The sequence below is a fragment of the Manduca sexta genome, chromosome 21 (assembly GCF_014839805.1).
Source record: "Manduca sexta isolate Smith_Timp_Sample1 chromosome 21, JHU_Msex_v1.0, whole genome shotgun sequence".
NCBI lineage: Eukaryota > Metazoa > Arthropoda > Insecta > Lepidoptera > Sphingidae > Manduca > Manduca sexta.
Window position 1 is genome coordinate 3082635 of NC_051135.1, and position 18936 is coordinate 3101570.

General features: G+C 32.6%; 1 protein-coding gene across 5 annotated transcripts; it reads left to right on the top strand.

Annotated features, from left to right (window-relative positions):
- The first annotated feature begins 1605 nt into the window (after nt 1-1605).
- On the top strand, nt 1606-18645 carry LOC115445104. Of its 5 annotated transcripts, none has more exons than XR_005112752.1 (15): nt 2092-2142; nt 2769-2921; nt 3439-3972; nt 4721-4871; nt 4984-5106; nt 5787-5869; nt 5944-6787; nt 7399-7472; nt 7551-7707; nt 13107-13240; nt 13657-14024; nt 14593-14703; nt 15669-15773; nt 15858-16179; nt 16621-18645. XR_005112752.1 is itself a non-coding variant. In XM_030171217.2 (15 exons), exons 1-14 carry the CDS (start codon nt 2107-2109, stop codon nt 15967-15969), a joined length of 2985 nt encoding a protein of 994 aa, XP_030027077.2. In that variant the 5' UTR covers nt 2092-2106; the 3' UTR covers nt 16621-18645. The 5 variants fall into 5 exon arrangements, 3 of the variants coding, with proteins under 3 accessions (XP_037296973.1, XP_037296972.1, XP_030027077.2); XR_003938795.2 differs by having other exon boundaries at nt 15858-16106; XM_030171217.2 differs by having other exon boundaries at nt 15858-15969.
- Nucleotides 18646-18936: the final 291 nt, after the last annotated feature.

Here is an 18936-nt window from a genome sequence, read left to right on the forward strand (position 1 = left end):
ACTTTCAGTTTCGCTATCAGTATCGCTAGTCCCTCCAAATCATTGTCGTCACTGTCACTAGAGAATATGGATATTTCCATTGCCTTTTCTTTTGTAAGCGATATTCAAAACATATTGAGTAAACTGAGGAATTGGTCCGATTGGAAAATGCGATTGTTTACAACAATCAAAGCAAATGTCAAAACGGGTAGATAGAGTATTGGCAAGCGTAAACTGTCATTTACAGAGGGTAATCTATGATCTGTAATCCGTCCTCTCAAAGATCGATTATTGCTAGAGATAGCTTACTGAATCTATGGATTGGTTATTGGCATGCTTTATCCATAAAAACGAATGAATTATCAATCTTAGATGGCATACATTGGATTAGGATTGGTTATTAATTTCGGGCGTTAGACATTATTTATTTAATGTCTCATTCATCTTTATTATTATTATGGATATATTCATATTTTTGCCTGTTGTTAAACTGTGCGTACTTTAATGTCTTTTATATCTTTTGTGGTATAGATATTTATTATAATTGTTAGGTTAAGAAATTAATCATCGTCGTTGCATATTAAATATAGGCATTTACTTATTGTTTGTTTGGTGTTTTATATGATATATCCATATCTGCTATTATACAAAGCTGAAAGAATTGTTTGTTTGTTTGTTTGAAAGCGCCTAATCTCAGGAACTTCCGGTTCGAATTGAAAAAATATTTTAGTGTTGGATAGGTCATTTATCAAGGAAGGCTTTAAGCTATATCACATCATGCTATGACTAAAAGGAGCGGAGCATTAATCAAAATGCCGCAAAAACGGGGAAAATGTATTCCTCTTGAGAGCTTTCGGCGAGTGCGCTGAGTAAACGGTTAAAGTTACGAAAGGAATATGTATGACGAAATTGTTCCTCCTAATAATAACAATAATATCAGCCCTGTATTATATACTGTCTCACTACTGGGTATAGGCCTTCTCTACTACTGGGAGAGATTAATCCTTAGTTCACCACGCTGGCCTAGTGCGGATTAGTAGAATTCATACACCCTGTTAATAAAACCGCTATGACGAATCACTGTTATTTAATACGATATTTTAATATTAATGGACTACATTATTGCGGCTGCTCGCAGGCACCCCGTGACAGGAAGAGGAAGAGGAGGCGTGTTGCCACCAAAACCAATAAATTACAAATTTATCAAACAAATGTTACCAACAATAAATATAAATGTACCCATTTAACACTTCAAATTCCTATATTCCTTCTCAGGTAAGCAAGTTTCCTCACAATATTTTCCGCTATCGTTAAATTATGTCCTGTGTATTTATAGCATACTTGCAAATAAATGGTGTAAGAACCTTCGTGTTAATGTGAATGCGCACCTTCCCTAGTTTGTTTGTTATTTGTTTCTGGTTTATTTTATATACGAATTTACAGATGCACTTATTCTGGAATTGACAACGGGAAAAATGGATTATATTGATTATACTGATGGATACTACTAATTGGAATATTTACGAAAGACAATATGTATAAGAATTTCAATAGAAAATTCATACGTAAGACTAGGCAGTATGGTCGAAAGACTATAGCCAGCCCTCTGGAAGAGTAAAAAAAAAATATTTGTCTGTAGTACATACATATCTGATACATATATCTAAAATGTTTTTACTTTTTGTGTCCGGTTACTTTATTTACTTGTAATATTATCCTTGTTTATTTGGTCCAACTTCATAGATTTGTCGTAGCCGAGGAAGTCCACTGTGTTTTCCCAACAAAGGAATTTGAATATACTCAATGCAATAACAATAATTCAGTGAATAGTGAATATCTACAGTGAATACAAATATTATATTGGTGCTCAAACTCGGTACCTGTTTTATTATCGTTTCAAGATTTGATACATTATACCTATCTGAAAGAAGTATGGCATAGTAATTGCTGGTAGGTGCTTACCAATTTTAGTAAACGTACAATTAAATGTTGGTTTAATATTTAACTGTTCATTCTTGTACAAAGATTTAAAGGCAGTTAGTTAGCTTTGGTAAAATTTTGGTCCATAATAAACGATCATATCGTTAATACACTTTTTGTGCACGAATTAACCGTTTTCGTGAAAATATGCAAATTGTTTATAACCTAAATGATTGTGTACAAGTAAGTGTATTAATATCTTATCATATAGGATAAGTAAGTAATTTTAACCACCTGGGACGATAATATTAAAGTGTCTAATGAATAAGTTTACATGTAGTATATTTATTTGACTGTACTGTACATTTAAGTCTAAGACTTGTTATTGGATGTATACATGCCTGGGTAATATGCGCAGCAAAATATATGGCTAGATCAATGATAAGTGATTGATACTAAAAGTTGCGTACTTGTCCCAAATTCAACATAAAATAATATGCATAAGTTATTTCCACAATTTAAATACTAGATCCATGTTACTAGAAGCTGTTGTTAGCTAAATCTTGATATTTAGTTTGGTGAAGTGTAAATTTTCCATGGAATATAAAGATAAGTTTAAATTTAAAACTCGTAATATTGTTGAGAATAGTACAATAGCGCTTAATAAGCATTGGTATACACTATCCCTGATTATATATATTTTATTTTAGTTATACTATGCATCACCCATTGAGTTAATTAGAAATGCTGTGATTGATAAAACTGTTTATTAAACTTATATCAGGTTTATCATATTGTTATTACAAACAAATTGTGCATTTCATGTTTAATCTAATGTGTACACATTTATAGGTCATCATATCTTCCAGGTAATGGATGAACAGGAGAAAAAGCCCCAGAGGACTACTGCTAACCCTCAAACAGAACGATGGGTTCTCCTTGATTCTAAGTCTAATCCTGGTCGCAAATATTATTATAACCCCTTAACAAAACAAACATTATGGCATTACACTGATGAAGAGGTATTTATAATTAATATCATTAAATTTGATGTGTGAAGATTTTTAATGGTACAGTTGTACATATTAGTTGTTGTTGCATCCCTATGTAAATTATATTATATCTTATAGCAAATTATATAAAAAGGAAACTGTTGTATTAAAGTTCTTATTTCTCAAACCAATTTTGATGTTATAAAATTGTTTCAAAGATTTTCATCCCAAAATCAGTTAATGAGGAGTGTGTGTTAAATGTAAATAATGTGCTAGCAGCAGCTGGCACATGCCCAAAATGATATTCAAATATATAATAAAAATTCTCCCCTCTGAACAGCTGTCATTTTTCATTTAATTGACTTGAGCATTTAAAACATAACCATAGTCTGCATTCAGATTTCGTAAATTCTAGGTGTTAGAGTTCAGATCTATGCATAACATATTATCACACCAATAATTATTGTTTTCACAAATAGTCCAAACACAACAGATACTGATTTTTTATTGTTAAAACCATCTTAATTGATTATGTTTATCATTACAGATAAACAAGAAAAAAAAGAAGATAAATGATGGTAGTGATCAGATAAACATTGCTAAAACTGCAACACAATTTGACTTGTTAAAAAACAATCAAACATGTACTAATGAAACCAGAGTAATTAATAGCATGTATCCCATTACCCCTTTACCATGGAATTTGGCTAATGTTCAGGCTCCCATGCCATTTATTCAACCTACTACAATACCTTTGATTCAGCAAAATCTACCCGCTGCTCTCATAAATAGTCAATTTCTTGGTAATCAAATCATAAGTCAGCCTACTCAAGCAGCACTTATCAACTTACAATCTGGCTCTCCAACAACTATCAATCAGATGCAAAATATAACAAGATTTGAACAGAATTTTGATATTAACACATATCAAACAAATAAACCCAAAATAAAATTTAATAAATGTGCCACTAATCGTAGAAAGGAGTATAAATCTGATCTGAGGAATAAATTGGAAAAAAAAAATCACGCAAGACATCATATTTATAAAAAAAGATATAACAAAGAAGAAGTACAAGGAAATGTGAGTATTATACAGAGAAATAAAATTGTGGTGTCTGTGATGTTGCAATATCAGTATTCTCCTAAAAAGTGCCTCATTGCATGTATAAACAAATTCATAATTTCTACCAATATATATATCTATTTACTAATTATCTTTTAAGTTATCTACCAGAGTCTAGACCAATTTTTAGAGAATTATTCATACCAACCATTATTAATTGTTGAAACATCTGTCTTACATTAACCTGTCCTTTTCCGGGTAAAAAATGAAGTAGAATATACAATGACATTCAAAAGACTATGTGGCCTTTATGCAATATCCAATAGTCACTATCAATGATATTCTTTTATACATGCATTGGCTGGGACCTTGCCATTTTGTCTTTAAAGCTGGTGGTTCATTACAATTAATATTGTAATAACCAGTTTCTATTGTATAGTGCTAATGGTCTAATCCACATTCACACGAGTATATAATATTGCATTCGCGTCGCAGTGTCATTGCGCAGACGCAGGTAGCTCGTTGTAAGCATGTTCTCTATACTCACCCCATAAGTAATCCACAACCTTGGCAGATCCCCTATGTGTTATAAAACTCAGAGCAACATTTAAAACTTTTTATATTGGTGATAATATCTCATAAGCATATGTATAATAAAAGTAATTAATTATTGTGGAAAATTGATATGAGCTACTTTTTATTCTGAATAAACATTAATTTTACCCCTCATTTTGCAATTAGCGATTTATTGCATTACTTGTTTTAGGAATCCTGGGATGAAGAAACAGTGAAGAATATTTTGTTGTACCTAAAATGTTATATTTCACCAAGCAAAGAACAAAACATGTGGTACATTGTACCTGAAACAAATGTAATATTAAAACATTCTCGATTACTAACTCTAATGACTGGATTAGGTAATAATTCAATCTTTAGTAAATTTATGTTTAGGTACTGATAAATTTACTATTATGTCTTTGTTTTCTAAATAATAATTATAATATAAATAACAAATATGTATCTTTACAGACTGCACATGTCATTTAAAAATACCACTACTTGTGAGAATGAAACTAAAACCTATTGAAAAAAAACCTGGTAATGAAGCAATCAGTCGGTTAATTCGTTTTTATTGCACCGAAAAAGAGTCAGGTAACTAAATATCAACTATTATTTATACTATTATAATTCCTCAAGCAAAATCTGAAAAGAAAATATGTGTACACTATGACAGACAGGTATGGAATGTATTGTCATGACAAACATTTTGGATTCCATCCAATGGTACACTCTTCTAATGAAATTAAATTAATTAATTTAACTTGTAAGATTTACAGATTAAATTAATTTATATTATTTACATTACTTAAATTCCGTCAATATTACCTCCACCGCCAGGGTAAGCAATAGAGTTTCATGCCCATCCTTTCTAGAGAAGAATGGAAAGGGCATTTAGAGGGCACACCCCCACTTTGCATTGCAATGTATTATAGCGAGATATTGCAATAGTGATATTTTTATTTTTGATTGATTGTCAAAAATTGTAAATGATTATCGAAAACCACTTAATGGATGGACAGATATAGAGTGCAAATGTATACTTAGATACTATTTCTGATAAAATTTGAAATTTAAAACATACCTATTTATATGATAAAAAAGCCCTGTATTATATCATTGGTCCAGTGCCCACTTTTGAGCTTAGGCCTCTTCTACAAGTGAGAGGGTTTGGACATTAGTCTACCATGTTGGCCCAACGCGGATTGGCAGCCATCATATACCATCGAAATTTTTATTCTTAAAAACTAATAATATTCAGTTGTTTCTTTTAGATATACACGCGGAAAATACTGGTGACAACTTTTCAAATATATTGAATACCTGCCATAACCTAATAGACAACAATTACCATGTGGTAAGTATGTGATATATTTTGATGACTTCATACTTATTCATTTCTAAAAATTTTCATTCGCTTTTTTTGTTTAGGTACTATTATGTGATAATGATAAATCTTTCATAGAATTTAAGAAAAAAATAAATACTCCGGTATTTACGGTTGATAAATTCTTAGAACTTCAGAGTCAAGGAAGACTCATTCCACGCAATCGGTTCACGTCATCGGAGACTATTACTAAAGAACCCTTTAGTAATAATGAACAAAACAATAAAAAGACCAGTGATTCTATAATTTCGGAGCAACCGGGTCTTATAAATATTCAAAGTGTTCCAATATCTTGTGATAATGGCGATTCAAGTACATCCTCCAAAAGAAGATTAATAAAACTAAAGGCATGTGAAGAAATCCCCACTACTAGTCACTCCTCAAAGAGGAAAAGATGGAGTGCGTTAAGAAATAAATGCCAAGAATCAAGCTCTGCAATATTGCAACCCGTTTCTAATAATAAAGATGCTGATAGCAATATCCTTGAAAATGTTCAAAATACATTATCACAAACAGAAGTTGATGAAATTGATAGTTCCAAAGTAGAATTGCCTAAACAAAAAAATGAACATTGTGAAGTCCTATCAACTAATGAGACAATTACCACTGTGGTTGATGGAGTTTCTACAAGCAATATTACCCATGAAAATATATATTCTGATTATGAAGACAAATATAAACCCCCGAGCATTAAAAAAATCCTGCAGACAATGATAAATGTGTTGTTAAAAGTTTTAAACCAAAATCCAATAGAAATTGAGAAGGAAATGTCACAGCTACAGCGATTACGTGAAGCCGTATTAGACATAATTAAAAATTTTAGTGAACATTGGATGATTGTCGATGCAGCTAACAAATTATCAATGACAATTACTCAATACATTAAAGGTTAGTTTTAAAACGGATACATACAATATTTTATAACAAAATATAAAACTTTCTTGATGCTTCTTTTAATATTTAGTAAAAAATTCGGAACCATATATGATTTATAGGTTATCAGAACCTAATATTACTAATAGATTTTGTTGCTATGTCTTGTAAAAGGAAGAGCCCTCATACAATACTTTTTTATTTTACTTTTTCTGCGCATCCTAAGCGGTTACAAACAGTATTATTATTTTTTCAGACAAAAAGGTGGTTAGTTCAAGTCTTAGCAGTGGCGTAGCGTAGATAGGGCGGCAAAATATGTTAAATAAAACCTTCAATTTTTTAACTTTTTTCGCATGTTCCAGTAGCTTTAGCGACGTTTATGTTTATTTTGGTGAACTGGGTCTTATTTTTCTTTAGCTTGGAGGCGGCAAATTTTAAGTCTACCCACGGTCGTGTGGTAATTCAACACTACGGCATTGGGTCTTAGCAGTTGTTAAGCGCGTTATCAGTGTACCAGTGCCCTATTTATTTATAGCCATACTTATGTTTTTCACAATAAACAACATCAAAATTATGCTTGTGGTTCGTGTCTGTTGTACATAACAAAAAATATTATATTCTTTCAGGTAATGTAGAAATGGATCAAAAATTCCGTGATGATATGAATAGTTATGGTGTAAATTTACTTAAATCACTTGAGGTAAAGTAGTAGACATGTACTCGTCTTTTGTGAAATGGCACTTTAATATATTTTTAGCCTATTATTTTTTTATTTTAGGAAAAATGTTGCTGTCCTGAGTACATACAGCATACAGTAAAATTACTGGAGAATAGTTGTGATGACCGCAAATCTAGTGAGGATTGTTGCCACATTACTTTAACTAGTGTAGTTAAAGACCAAGGTCAGGAAGTTACTACAGACAATTACATGAAAGGTACTCAATTCTGCATTAATCTTAAATTTCCACGCCTCGTTTATGTGTAACCGAACCTTTACACGAAATGTAATCGATGGGGTGGTTTCTAATCTGGCGTCAGATGAATTAGGTCATTGGTATGGAGAGATATCAAATTGATCGTCCAAAATATGAAGTCAGACGCGCTGGAGCGGTCGTTGTTATAAGACGCAGTTATTGTTCTTATCGGAACCGGTTTTGCGCACCGCTCGCTTCGCACGATCATAGTTTGTGTATTACTCTAAATAGTTTTTATTAACATGAATTTAATAGTGTTGATCTATGTTAATGGCTAATAGTGAGCAAAATGAATCCGATTTTTTTAACGAGTTAGAGGATGTGAATATTTATAGTGAGACGACATGCAATGAAGTAATTACGGAAAGACCTTCTAAGCGGACCAGGAATATGGATGATAGCGAGATGTGGACTACAGTTACGAGAAGAGGTAAACGATTTGCTAGAGCTTGCGACTTTGATGATAATATCAGAATTCCAGAAGATAAGGTTGAAATAAGTATTACATCTAAAGAAAAAATTCCGAAACAGTTTGGATTAGCCAAAATTTTGCAGAACGAAAAAATTAAGGACATAAATAAAATTAAGTACATTAATTCTTATAAAGTATTGATACAATTTTGCAACGATCAAAGTGCAGAAGAACTACTAAATTCTGAGTACTTTAAAGCGAACGGCTACAAGTGCCAAAAAACCCTAGAAACAAATTATTCTTACGCAGTTATGAAAGACATTGACCTGGATTTATCTGACGAAGAAATTCTACAAGCTTTAACAAGTGAAAATACTATAATCAATGTTAGAAGACTGAAACGCCGAAATAGTGAACACGGCAGATGGGAACCTTCGGAAGCGATTCGGATTTGTTTTAAAGGAGCGTCACTACCATCCTTTGTATATTTATTCGACACTAGAATAAATATTTCTCCATATGTTTTTCCAGTTACCCAGTGTTCACAATGTTGGAGATATGGTCATACCATTAAAACATGCCCTTCACATAGGATTATTTGCCCGAAATGTGGAAGCAATCACCCCAACTGCGACGTTACCTCATTTAAATGTAACAACTGTACTGGAAATCACATGGCTTTATCACGCACATGTCCAATGTACATTAAGGAGAAAAAATTACGTGAGTTAATGTCCGAGTTTAATTGCTCCTACAAAAAAGCACTATACCTATATGTTGCACCTAGTACCTCCGATTATAATCCAACCCCGATTAGTCAAGAAAATTTGGACAATAATTATAAAAACACATAATAAAAACATATGTTGAGGTAGCTAGAAATAATAGTCAAAATACAGAAGAAGATAGATCTTATTCAAAACCCAATTGTTCAAAAAAAGTAAGCAAGAAAGATAACAAAAGATCAAAAAACACTTATACTCAAGAATGCGATATGATATATTGTGAAATGACCTCGGACACCGACAATGAAAACCGCCAACAAGACCAGCTTTCCGTAGAAGAAGAGCGAAAAAAAAAGGACAATAGAAGTTTTTGGCACACTCTATTCAAGCGTTTAAAAGAGAATTTATTATGTAGTGAGAATACTTGGGAAGAAAATATCAAAAATTTCGGTAAAATTATATTAGAGTGCTTATTATCTTTTGTGATGCATTATACATCTGAATGGCCATTCATGGACTTTTTTAAACAATGGATTCATACAACAGTAAACATATAATAGTTAATATCCTACAATGGAATGCGCAAAGCCTTCGTCCTAAATTCTCAGAATTTGAATGCCTTTTGCATCAAGAAAAAATTCACATAGCTATCGTTAATGAAACTTGGTTTGATCCAGGGAGCAGATTTCGAATAAATGGTTATAATACTTTTAGAGCTGATCGTCAAGACGGGTATGGCGGAGTGGCAATACTTACCCATTGGTCAATAAAAGCCCTACAGAAAAGTGTCAATATATCAAATCCTCGGATTCAAGTTATCCACATTAAAATACTTAATTGTAAATTCGTTCAGAATATAGTTACTGCTTACTGTCCTTTATCAGTAAGAACTTCTAAAAGTGATTGGGATCAAATTTTTTCCTTATCCAATCAAAATACTTTATTAGCAGGTGACTTGAACGGACATCATTGTAATTGGTCTTCCAGAACAGACCTTAGAGGGACACAGATTTTAGATTCAGCTTTCGAAAATAATTTTATCATATTAAACGATGGTTCACCTACTCGCATTAAGTTGGTAGATGGATGCCTTCAGAAATCGGCGCCTGATTTGACTGCTGTATCTTCAAATGCAGCAATTCAATTTAGTTGGAAAGTCCTTAACGAAAATCTTGGAAGTGACCATTTGATAATTAAAATTTCTATAGATTATTTTAAGCATACTTCTTCTAACATAAGACGCAGGGATTTTAGAAAGTAGATGGGTCCATTACTTCGGGTGAAATGTTTAAGCGCATGAAATGGCTTAAAGGATTCAGATCACCAAGAATAAATATAGATTTTAAAGAAGCAGAATTATTACTACATGGCATATCCCCAGATTATGTATCTCCGGCAAGACCCATATTTTATCAGAAAATACACAATTAACTGGTCCGGTTTCTCTTCAGGAATTACGCAATTCCATTAAGAAGAAAGACACAGCACCTGGTGATGACGGTATCACTCTATATGCTCAATAATTTACCAGAAAATGGTATGATATTACTCGTTTCCTTATACAATAGATTTCTTACGTATGGATTTGTCCCGAAACAGTGGAGAATGGTGAAAATCATTCCTGTACCTAAACCCGGAAAAGATAGTTCCTTAGCTTCAAATCTAAGACCTATTGCACTTATATCTTGTCCGTGTAAGATTCTTCATACTATTTTAAACCGCAGACTTGAATGGTTTCTTGAAAAAAACAATTATTTTTCTGATGAAACTATGGGTTTTAGGAGAATGAGATCTTGTGCTGATAACCTAGTTAGATTAGTTACTCGCACTCAAATTGGGTTTTCAAAAGGATATTCAACTGTTGGATGCTTTATTGACATAGAAAGCGCTTATAATAATGTAAACTTATTAATGATGCTTAGAAATTTGGATAATCTGGGGATAGGTTCATTAATTTGTAATTATCTCTGGGAATATTTACATCTTAGACATTTAACTATTAAGAGCAATTATGATAGGACGTTAATCCGTACAACAGGTACTGGTATAACGCAAGGCGACCCCCTATCGCCCTTATTATTTAATGCAGCTACTATCAAAATTATGCGCAATATTACAAACATCTGTATCTCGCAATATGCAGATGATTTTGTTTTATATACATCTCAGGAAAATATCTCGAAATCAATTATTGATATACAAAATGCACTAAATATTTTAAAACCTCGATAGAAGAAATAGGTTTAAGCATATCATATAATAAAACCAAAATATGTATTTTCAGTAGAGGAATTAACAAAGTAAAATGTAATTGTCGAATTAACAATGTCGCCATACAACAAGTAGACTGTGTAAAATATTTAGGGTTTTGGCTCGATAATCGTCTAAAATGGAATATACATATCAAAGAAATATACCAAAAGACACTAAAGTTTTTAAGTATATTTAAAATTTTGGCTAATTCTAAATGGGGAATCCATCCTAAGCATCTTCGTCGACTTTATGTTTCATCAGTACGAAGTAGATTGGATTACTGTAGTTATATTTACGATAACAGCATTGATAGTCGATTAAACAATTTAGACAAAATCCAGAACCAAATAATGAGAATTATAGGAAGCTTTATCAAAAGCACGCCTATCCATGTTATGGAATCCGAGCTATGTTTACCTCCGTTACATATACGCAGAAAATACCTTGCTTCGAAATTTTGGTTCAAATCAAGAAATTATCGTTCAAATGTGACTATTGATATTTTGGAGAAATTGACTAGTTTAAGTGGGGGCACCTTTTGGAGAAATAAAAAAAAACCTTTGCTAATAGAAACACATATTAGTTATAGAGATATTGATATCCATTCTAGTCCAAATTTAGAAATATATTCACTAGATACCTGGTTAAATAACATTGATATATCAGATATAGTTTGTCATACAATCGACAAGGTGGATGTACCTAAAAGATTTTTCAGTACAAGTATGTTAAAAAACATTTGTAATCATATGCTTGAAACAAAATTCAAATCATTTTACAAGTTGTTTACAGATGGTTCTAGAGACAAGAATGATTGTGGCGCCGCTTTTTATGATCTTCAAGCAAATTGTAACGTTAAATTTAAAATATGTACATTCATCCCCATCATGTACATTGAACTTATAGCAATTTCAGAAGCACTTTCTTATGCCAGATCAGTCCCATGTGAGGAAATAGTAATTATCACTGATTCCAAAAGCGCCCTTCAACATATGGCTCGGGCTACCTCGACATCTCGAGGTTCCCCGATAGCCTTAACTATTCTAGATTCGATCTGTAAACTGCGTGCTTTAAATAAAACGATAGTTCTCCAATGGATGCCCTCACACATTGGTATCCTGGGTAACGAAGAGGCTGATTTAGCTGCCAAACAAGCATGTAGTCATGGGATACCCTATACGTATTTACCACTTTACACAGATATGATATACACAGTGAAAGAAATGTGTAGAAACTCTTGGCGTGAATATTTCTATAATAAATCAGAGTCCAAAGGAGTTTGGTACAGGACCATACAGTGTGAACCTCTACGTTACCCTTGGTTCGAAGACGGTGAAATGAATAGACTACAAGTGGTGACGTTAATGAGATTGCGTTCTGGACATATTCCTACAAACAAGTTTTTATTCTTAATGAGGAAAACTGATTCCCCGGCTTGTTCTCAATGTGGAACCATAGAGGATGTTATCCATGTTTTGACGGAATGTATCCAAATGAAACTCACCGCCGAGAATTATGGTTTTCCAACGATTTAAATGTGGGCCTATGTAACAGCTTTTTGAGTCTTCCAAAATCTGAAAATGCAAGTAAACTGTGCAAAATTTATCTCGCTTGTATGCGTAGTAGAACCTCTAATATGATGTAATTAGTATATCGTGTAGCTTGTAAGTTGGTGTAGCTTATGGTTCATGTAAGAATTTTGTAAACTGCTTTTACGGGGGTGACATCGTCAATTATGACAAAACCCCCAATAAATAAAGAAAAAAAAAAAATATGAAGTGATGAATATAATCGAAAAAAATCAGCAATATTTTTGTTATTGATTAACGCGCTTCAAAATCGATGTTTGGGCATGACTTTGGTCACAATAAACATCTTTAATGTTAAAGTTTAAAAAGTTGGCTGTCATTTTGAATTTCTTTGTTTATTTGTTAACAACTTCGTTTTTGGAACTTATGATTTTTTTTAAGGTGGATCGGATCCTAAAGTTTTAAGTGAAACAATAAAACCCAATGTTGAAATTGTGTCAGCTGAAGAGAGTTCTAGTGGCATTGAAAAAGGCAATGACAATAATTGTCGTTTAAATAAAAGTCAGTTGAAAGAGGTTAGTAAAAAGTTTAATCAAAATTAGCAGAAATACTTTTCGAAATGATTTTACGAGTTCGAAGAGTCAATGATCTAGAACAAAGCTTAGACATATGATTTTTTTAAATTTGCCGTAATTTGCAACTCGAAAAGATCTCAACGAGTATGCTGGCCCACATGTAATCTGCAATAATAATTAATGAATGTTTAATTGCTATTCCCTGTCCATGAATAATTACAATATTAAGAAAAGACATGTATTGTAGATCATAAAAATATTTTTTTCTGTTTTCGGCAATATCAAAAGCCGAACCAAAAACTCAATTGATCATGTCGTATCTATATATGCCTTCATTATACTAATTTATTCAAGCTGTAGACACTGCATACGACTTTAATAATAATAAACAGACACACTGATGAATATCTTTTTAGAACACTAATCAAGAAGACTTATTCAAAGCTCTTAAATTACGGAAAATAGAAAACGATCTAACAGAAAATGATGATGTTTCTGATATTTGCATTGACAACGAAAAAACAGAAAGTAGAAATAGTGAAAGAAACAATACACGCCAGAACAATGTCAATGAAAATGTTTGCAACGAGGTATTCCAAGACAAAGCTGAGTCCATGGAGACAGAATGTAAAAATATTAAATTGGGTGAGGAAATTGGAGAGTTCGTAGAACTGTCTGATGAAGGTGAATCACGCCGATTTAGAACAAACAATAAAAGTAAAGGACAGTTCAAATATTTTATTGGAATGTTTGTAAAAGAAGTTAGAGATGCCCTGTTAGTTTGGTAAGTACAAGAAAAAGTTCCGAGTTGTTTTTAGTAACCGTAGCTAAAACGCCTTTCTATAATCATTTACGCTAATAGAAAACAAAAATATATATTTTTGTTGACAGAAATTACATATTATGTTAGCGATAAGTTTCCCACATTCCCACACCTTTTTTTTTTCTCCGAGAGTTAACAATAGTAGAAAGCCGTTTTGGCTTTGGCTAGACAACTGGTCTTAATTATGACTGAGTTTTACCAGTGAGTCGCAGCTCGGGGTCAGGGTGTTCGCGGTGTGATATATATCTTGTGCTTAGGAAAGCACGTAAAGCCTTTAGTCCTGTGCCTATTTTCTCCCTCGTTATGTCGTCTCACCGGACTATTGGGTGTAGGAACATACATTGCACGTGTGTCACTCCTTTGTGCACTATAACATCTCCTTCGTACGAGACTGATCTCCGTTAGGATTGGCCGCCGTAAGCGAAATTCGGCTAAGAGGGATGCATTCGTTTATTGATCCCTGATATTTAAAAAAGTCTCTTAAGAGTCACAGCAACACAGTGATAAATGTCATAATTTTATTTTCCAGTGCTGAGAACTTTCAAATTTGTACAACAGAGCAAAATGTCAACAATGATTTTAGTAGAAAATTTGGACAAGTGCACACACACCTGCTTAATATGCAGCGGTCATTAGAGAGGTACGGTATTTTAAATGTAGTTTTGAGTTAAAGTAAACTAGCCAAAGAGCTATTATTACTACTTTGCGCTCGTAACTACACTAGTTTGAAACTCTTTTTCCATTACTTACTGGTTTGCGCTAGAAATTATACGGGCTTAAAACTCTTTTTGCATTATTTACAAGTTTGCGCTCGTAACAACACCGGCTTAAAATTATTTTTCCATTACTTACTGATTTTCTATAATGGGATAAAAATAATGCTACAAATTTCTGCATAGCCTGGTAATTTGTGCATGTGTGTATTATAAGGATATATTCTTGATTAGTTGACGACGTTCATTAAGTTTTACGCAAATATCAACAAAATCGTATCTAGACTATAAACGAAAATGGGCTAGATGTTACTATTTATGTTGCTTTTATGTTAATGTGGACTAAAATTATAAAGAGAACAAACGCTAGTGCGGGCTATTACTTTTCAATGTGTTTAATTCTACAATCAGAAGAAAACGTTCAATGTGGATATTGGTCCACCCAATAACAGATGCAATAAGCTGTCTCTGTTTGTACTTTTGTTCGTAAAATCTCCGTGTCTCTTTTACATGGTTGTCGATTTGTATAGGTGTTAAATACTCAGTCCATTTTATGCCTATAATCCAAATCACTGATCACATTCATTCATATATATTATATTATAAGTTACTTAAAAATCCCTAATTTGCTTGTATTATAAACGTTTTACATGGAACCTAACTGTAGGAGGTTAATTTTTAGGGAGGGTTTTCAAGTACGAGTATATTGCTAACATTATTAAGTCTGAATACGCAATTATAAATAAGATCACCAGGTATGATAGTTACCGAGACCTATAGTTTTTGATTTAGATTAGAAATCTAATTCTTTGCAGCTGCAATATACTTCTACATTTAAGTATACATTGTTGTTTCTTACCTAGTAAATTTCTAATAAATATTATATTTCTAGCATACTTCAACGCGACACCGGCGATATCAATAACAATTTCAAAAGTTTGCTAACTAGGGCTGGCGTCGATATTGAGTTCGATCAGAATGTGTGTGGTGAATATCGGTATGTAGTCAAATATTAAATTACTTCAAATTGATATAGATTGTCCGGATAAATATCTTAAAAGAAAATATAAATTAATTTCAGGGAAGTAGTACAAGAGTGCAAAAATCAGGTGGATGGATTTTTAAAGTTATTGGAAGAAAAGTTATTCGATCAAAGTTGTGATGACCATTTCCCAAGTCCCCAGTATATATAGGTTAGAAATAATGTCAGTTATACTCATTTTGTCCTGTTGTGCTTATTTGCACAAACTTGCACAGACCGCATAAGAGTTGAGAGAAATATATGGAGAGCAGAAAGTTCAATATCACGACGCACAGCGGAACTGCCTAGGTGGGTATTCTAAAAACTCCGTTTCGGGCAAATATAAAAGATCAATAGAGAACTGAAGATTAATTGTCATCAGGTATCTATTCTATACTATTTATAATGTTTGGAACTTTGATAAAATTATCGGTATCATGCGGTATTTATGTAACACCTAATAACAATTTATAAACTTACTTCGTAAAAATTGTGACATGCTACTACAAAATTACGGTTTACATTTGTTACTTAAAAAACTAAAGAAATGGGCATAAAACATGCATGGAGTTTATTGTTGTTATTTTATGATTGCAGTTAATTCGTACTGTAATACTAATAAGCTTGAATGTCACGTTAGACTATGTACCTTAGTTTAGAATTTTCGGAATAGCCACCCTAATGTCGTAGTGATGCGAAAATGTGGCAAAAATGCACTATATCTTAAATCTAAGCAATTGCTTTAAAAGCTAGCTTGAAGTTATTGTCCAATGATTGATCTAAGGAAGCACGTGTATTGATTTTTCTATATCGTATCGCATAGATCGCCGCCCTAGCCGCATTCTTGGGACAACATCTACACTTATAAAGAAGAGCGAAGATATGACGTATAGACTTTACAGTGTACACAAACCAATTAATCTTAATCGAACCGCGTGACATAGTGGCAGCAATGATTGGGCTGCTTCAACGATGTGATAGCATAATATAATTAACGACCTGTAATGAACATAACAAGTTGCTTAGCCAATGTCAGGTGTACATTACAACTGAATGAACGTTTGCTGAAAGGAAATAAGAAATTTGTGTTATTCCATTAAAACATATAAGCCCGCTATGTGCTTAGATAGTGCCTCGTACCTATATGTTTAAACATTGACCTGCGTGGCTATAAATGGAAAACTTGAACGCACTTTTTTAAATGAATAGTTACAGACCTCAGACACTTTCGAGACATAGCAGAAAGATTAAATTGCATAACTTTACTACAGACAGTAATTAGATCAACTACATATAATGCCATTATACTTTACATGAATTCTAGCTATTCTTCCTTTATTTATGACTTGTCCAGGTCGTAAGATATATGATTCACATATTGGATTCAAATTGTTGTAAATACAATACAATACAAATGGAAATCCATCTAACGTGGTTTTTTATTAAATAGGTACAGTCAGTCACAAAAGTAGCTGAGTAAATTCAAAATTTTAAACGGCATTTTAACTTTTGTGTCCTTATCAACAATTATTTTTTTTCTTTAGTAAACTTCAAATGGTTGGCTTTATTTGAGGTAAATAAAATAGAATATTTCGATTAAATTTAATATGTAGAAGCCTTTTGAAGTTTTCTAATTGTTCAGCTACTTTTGTGGCTGACTGTACATAAATTTACATAGTATCACGCCTTTTTACCTTGTCAGTGATAGGCACAGGTGTAACCCACCAACATTTCGACAGCTTTGTTCGGTTCCATGTAATAGGGGGGAACTTGTTACACATTTACCGGACAGAATTCCAGACATTCCGGGCTGTTACTGAGTAGAAAAACTTAATATTTGCCCGATCCGGGATTTAAACCTGAGAACTCAATGCAGTAATTATATAGCGCACGAAATACAACTATGCCATCGAAGCAGTGATATCAATTTAAGTAATAGAAAGATACAAATTAATACGTTTTTATTCAACTAGAAACTAATAACTACAATAAAAAATAAGATATAGGTAGTGTATATAATTTTATACATATTTAAGATATGATAATGTACACACAGCATCTATCATGTATATTAATGTACATTATATCACGGTATGTATAGCTTTACATTATCCTAAGGTATCTTACACGCAGCAGTTAATGTTATGTATCTTTTTCCTTCATTCAATATACACCCAAGGTGTTGTTTTGCATCCCCGCCATGTTTGAAGAGTCCATTGTAATGGGTACACATAATCATCTAATAATACAATTTAAGTCCTATCTTCAACGGGAATCCGAAATTAACTCCTACGTAGATGTCTGAATAGAACATGTACGTTGGGGTTAATCGAGGTTTATCGAGATGTAAATGTATATAATCGTACCGATCTGTATTTTAATGCCTCATTTCGACTATAGGTTAATAATTCGTTAATTGCACGAATATTACTATAAATAATTATGAGCAATGAATACGCCGTAATTAGCTGTTTACACACTCGTATTCGTGACTGTTCGCCTATACTATGCATGTATCTAAATCAGGTGAAAGATACGAACATGTAAAAATATACAGGATGATTTTGACATTGCGTTACTAAATGAAACGATACTTGCAGTATTGAAAATTACACTTACGTTAAGTTTCTAGAACCGTAGATGTAAAATAAAAAAGTATAGATGTCGAACAAAATAGAAATTAATGAAAAGTAATTTTACGCGCCCTAATGCCACTATTACTACTCTAGGGGTATTCATCGCTGCGGAAAAATCACATTTTCAGTCAAAAATTACCCACGCACACACCAATTTCGCACTAATCTAGAAAATGCTAAAAAAATCAGAAAAGTAAAACTGGAATTTTTGGCACAATGTTAGCAGAGTAAAGATGAGTAAGTATGTGGTTTTATTTATTAAGGCGTCAAAATGACCTTGTATATGCTTTCATGTGTGGTCACCTGACAATTCCTATAAAAATATGTGTTGGAATATATCGTGTTATAATGTACATCTCTTACAACATAGATGTCGTGTGTGATGTGCTTCAATCTTAACTGTATGCCTTGTAATATAATTTCATATTTATTTAACGCACTTTTAAGCGTATTGTAAGCGCACCATATTTGAATACACATGTATCATTTAATAGGAGGTGTCT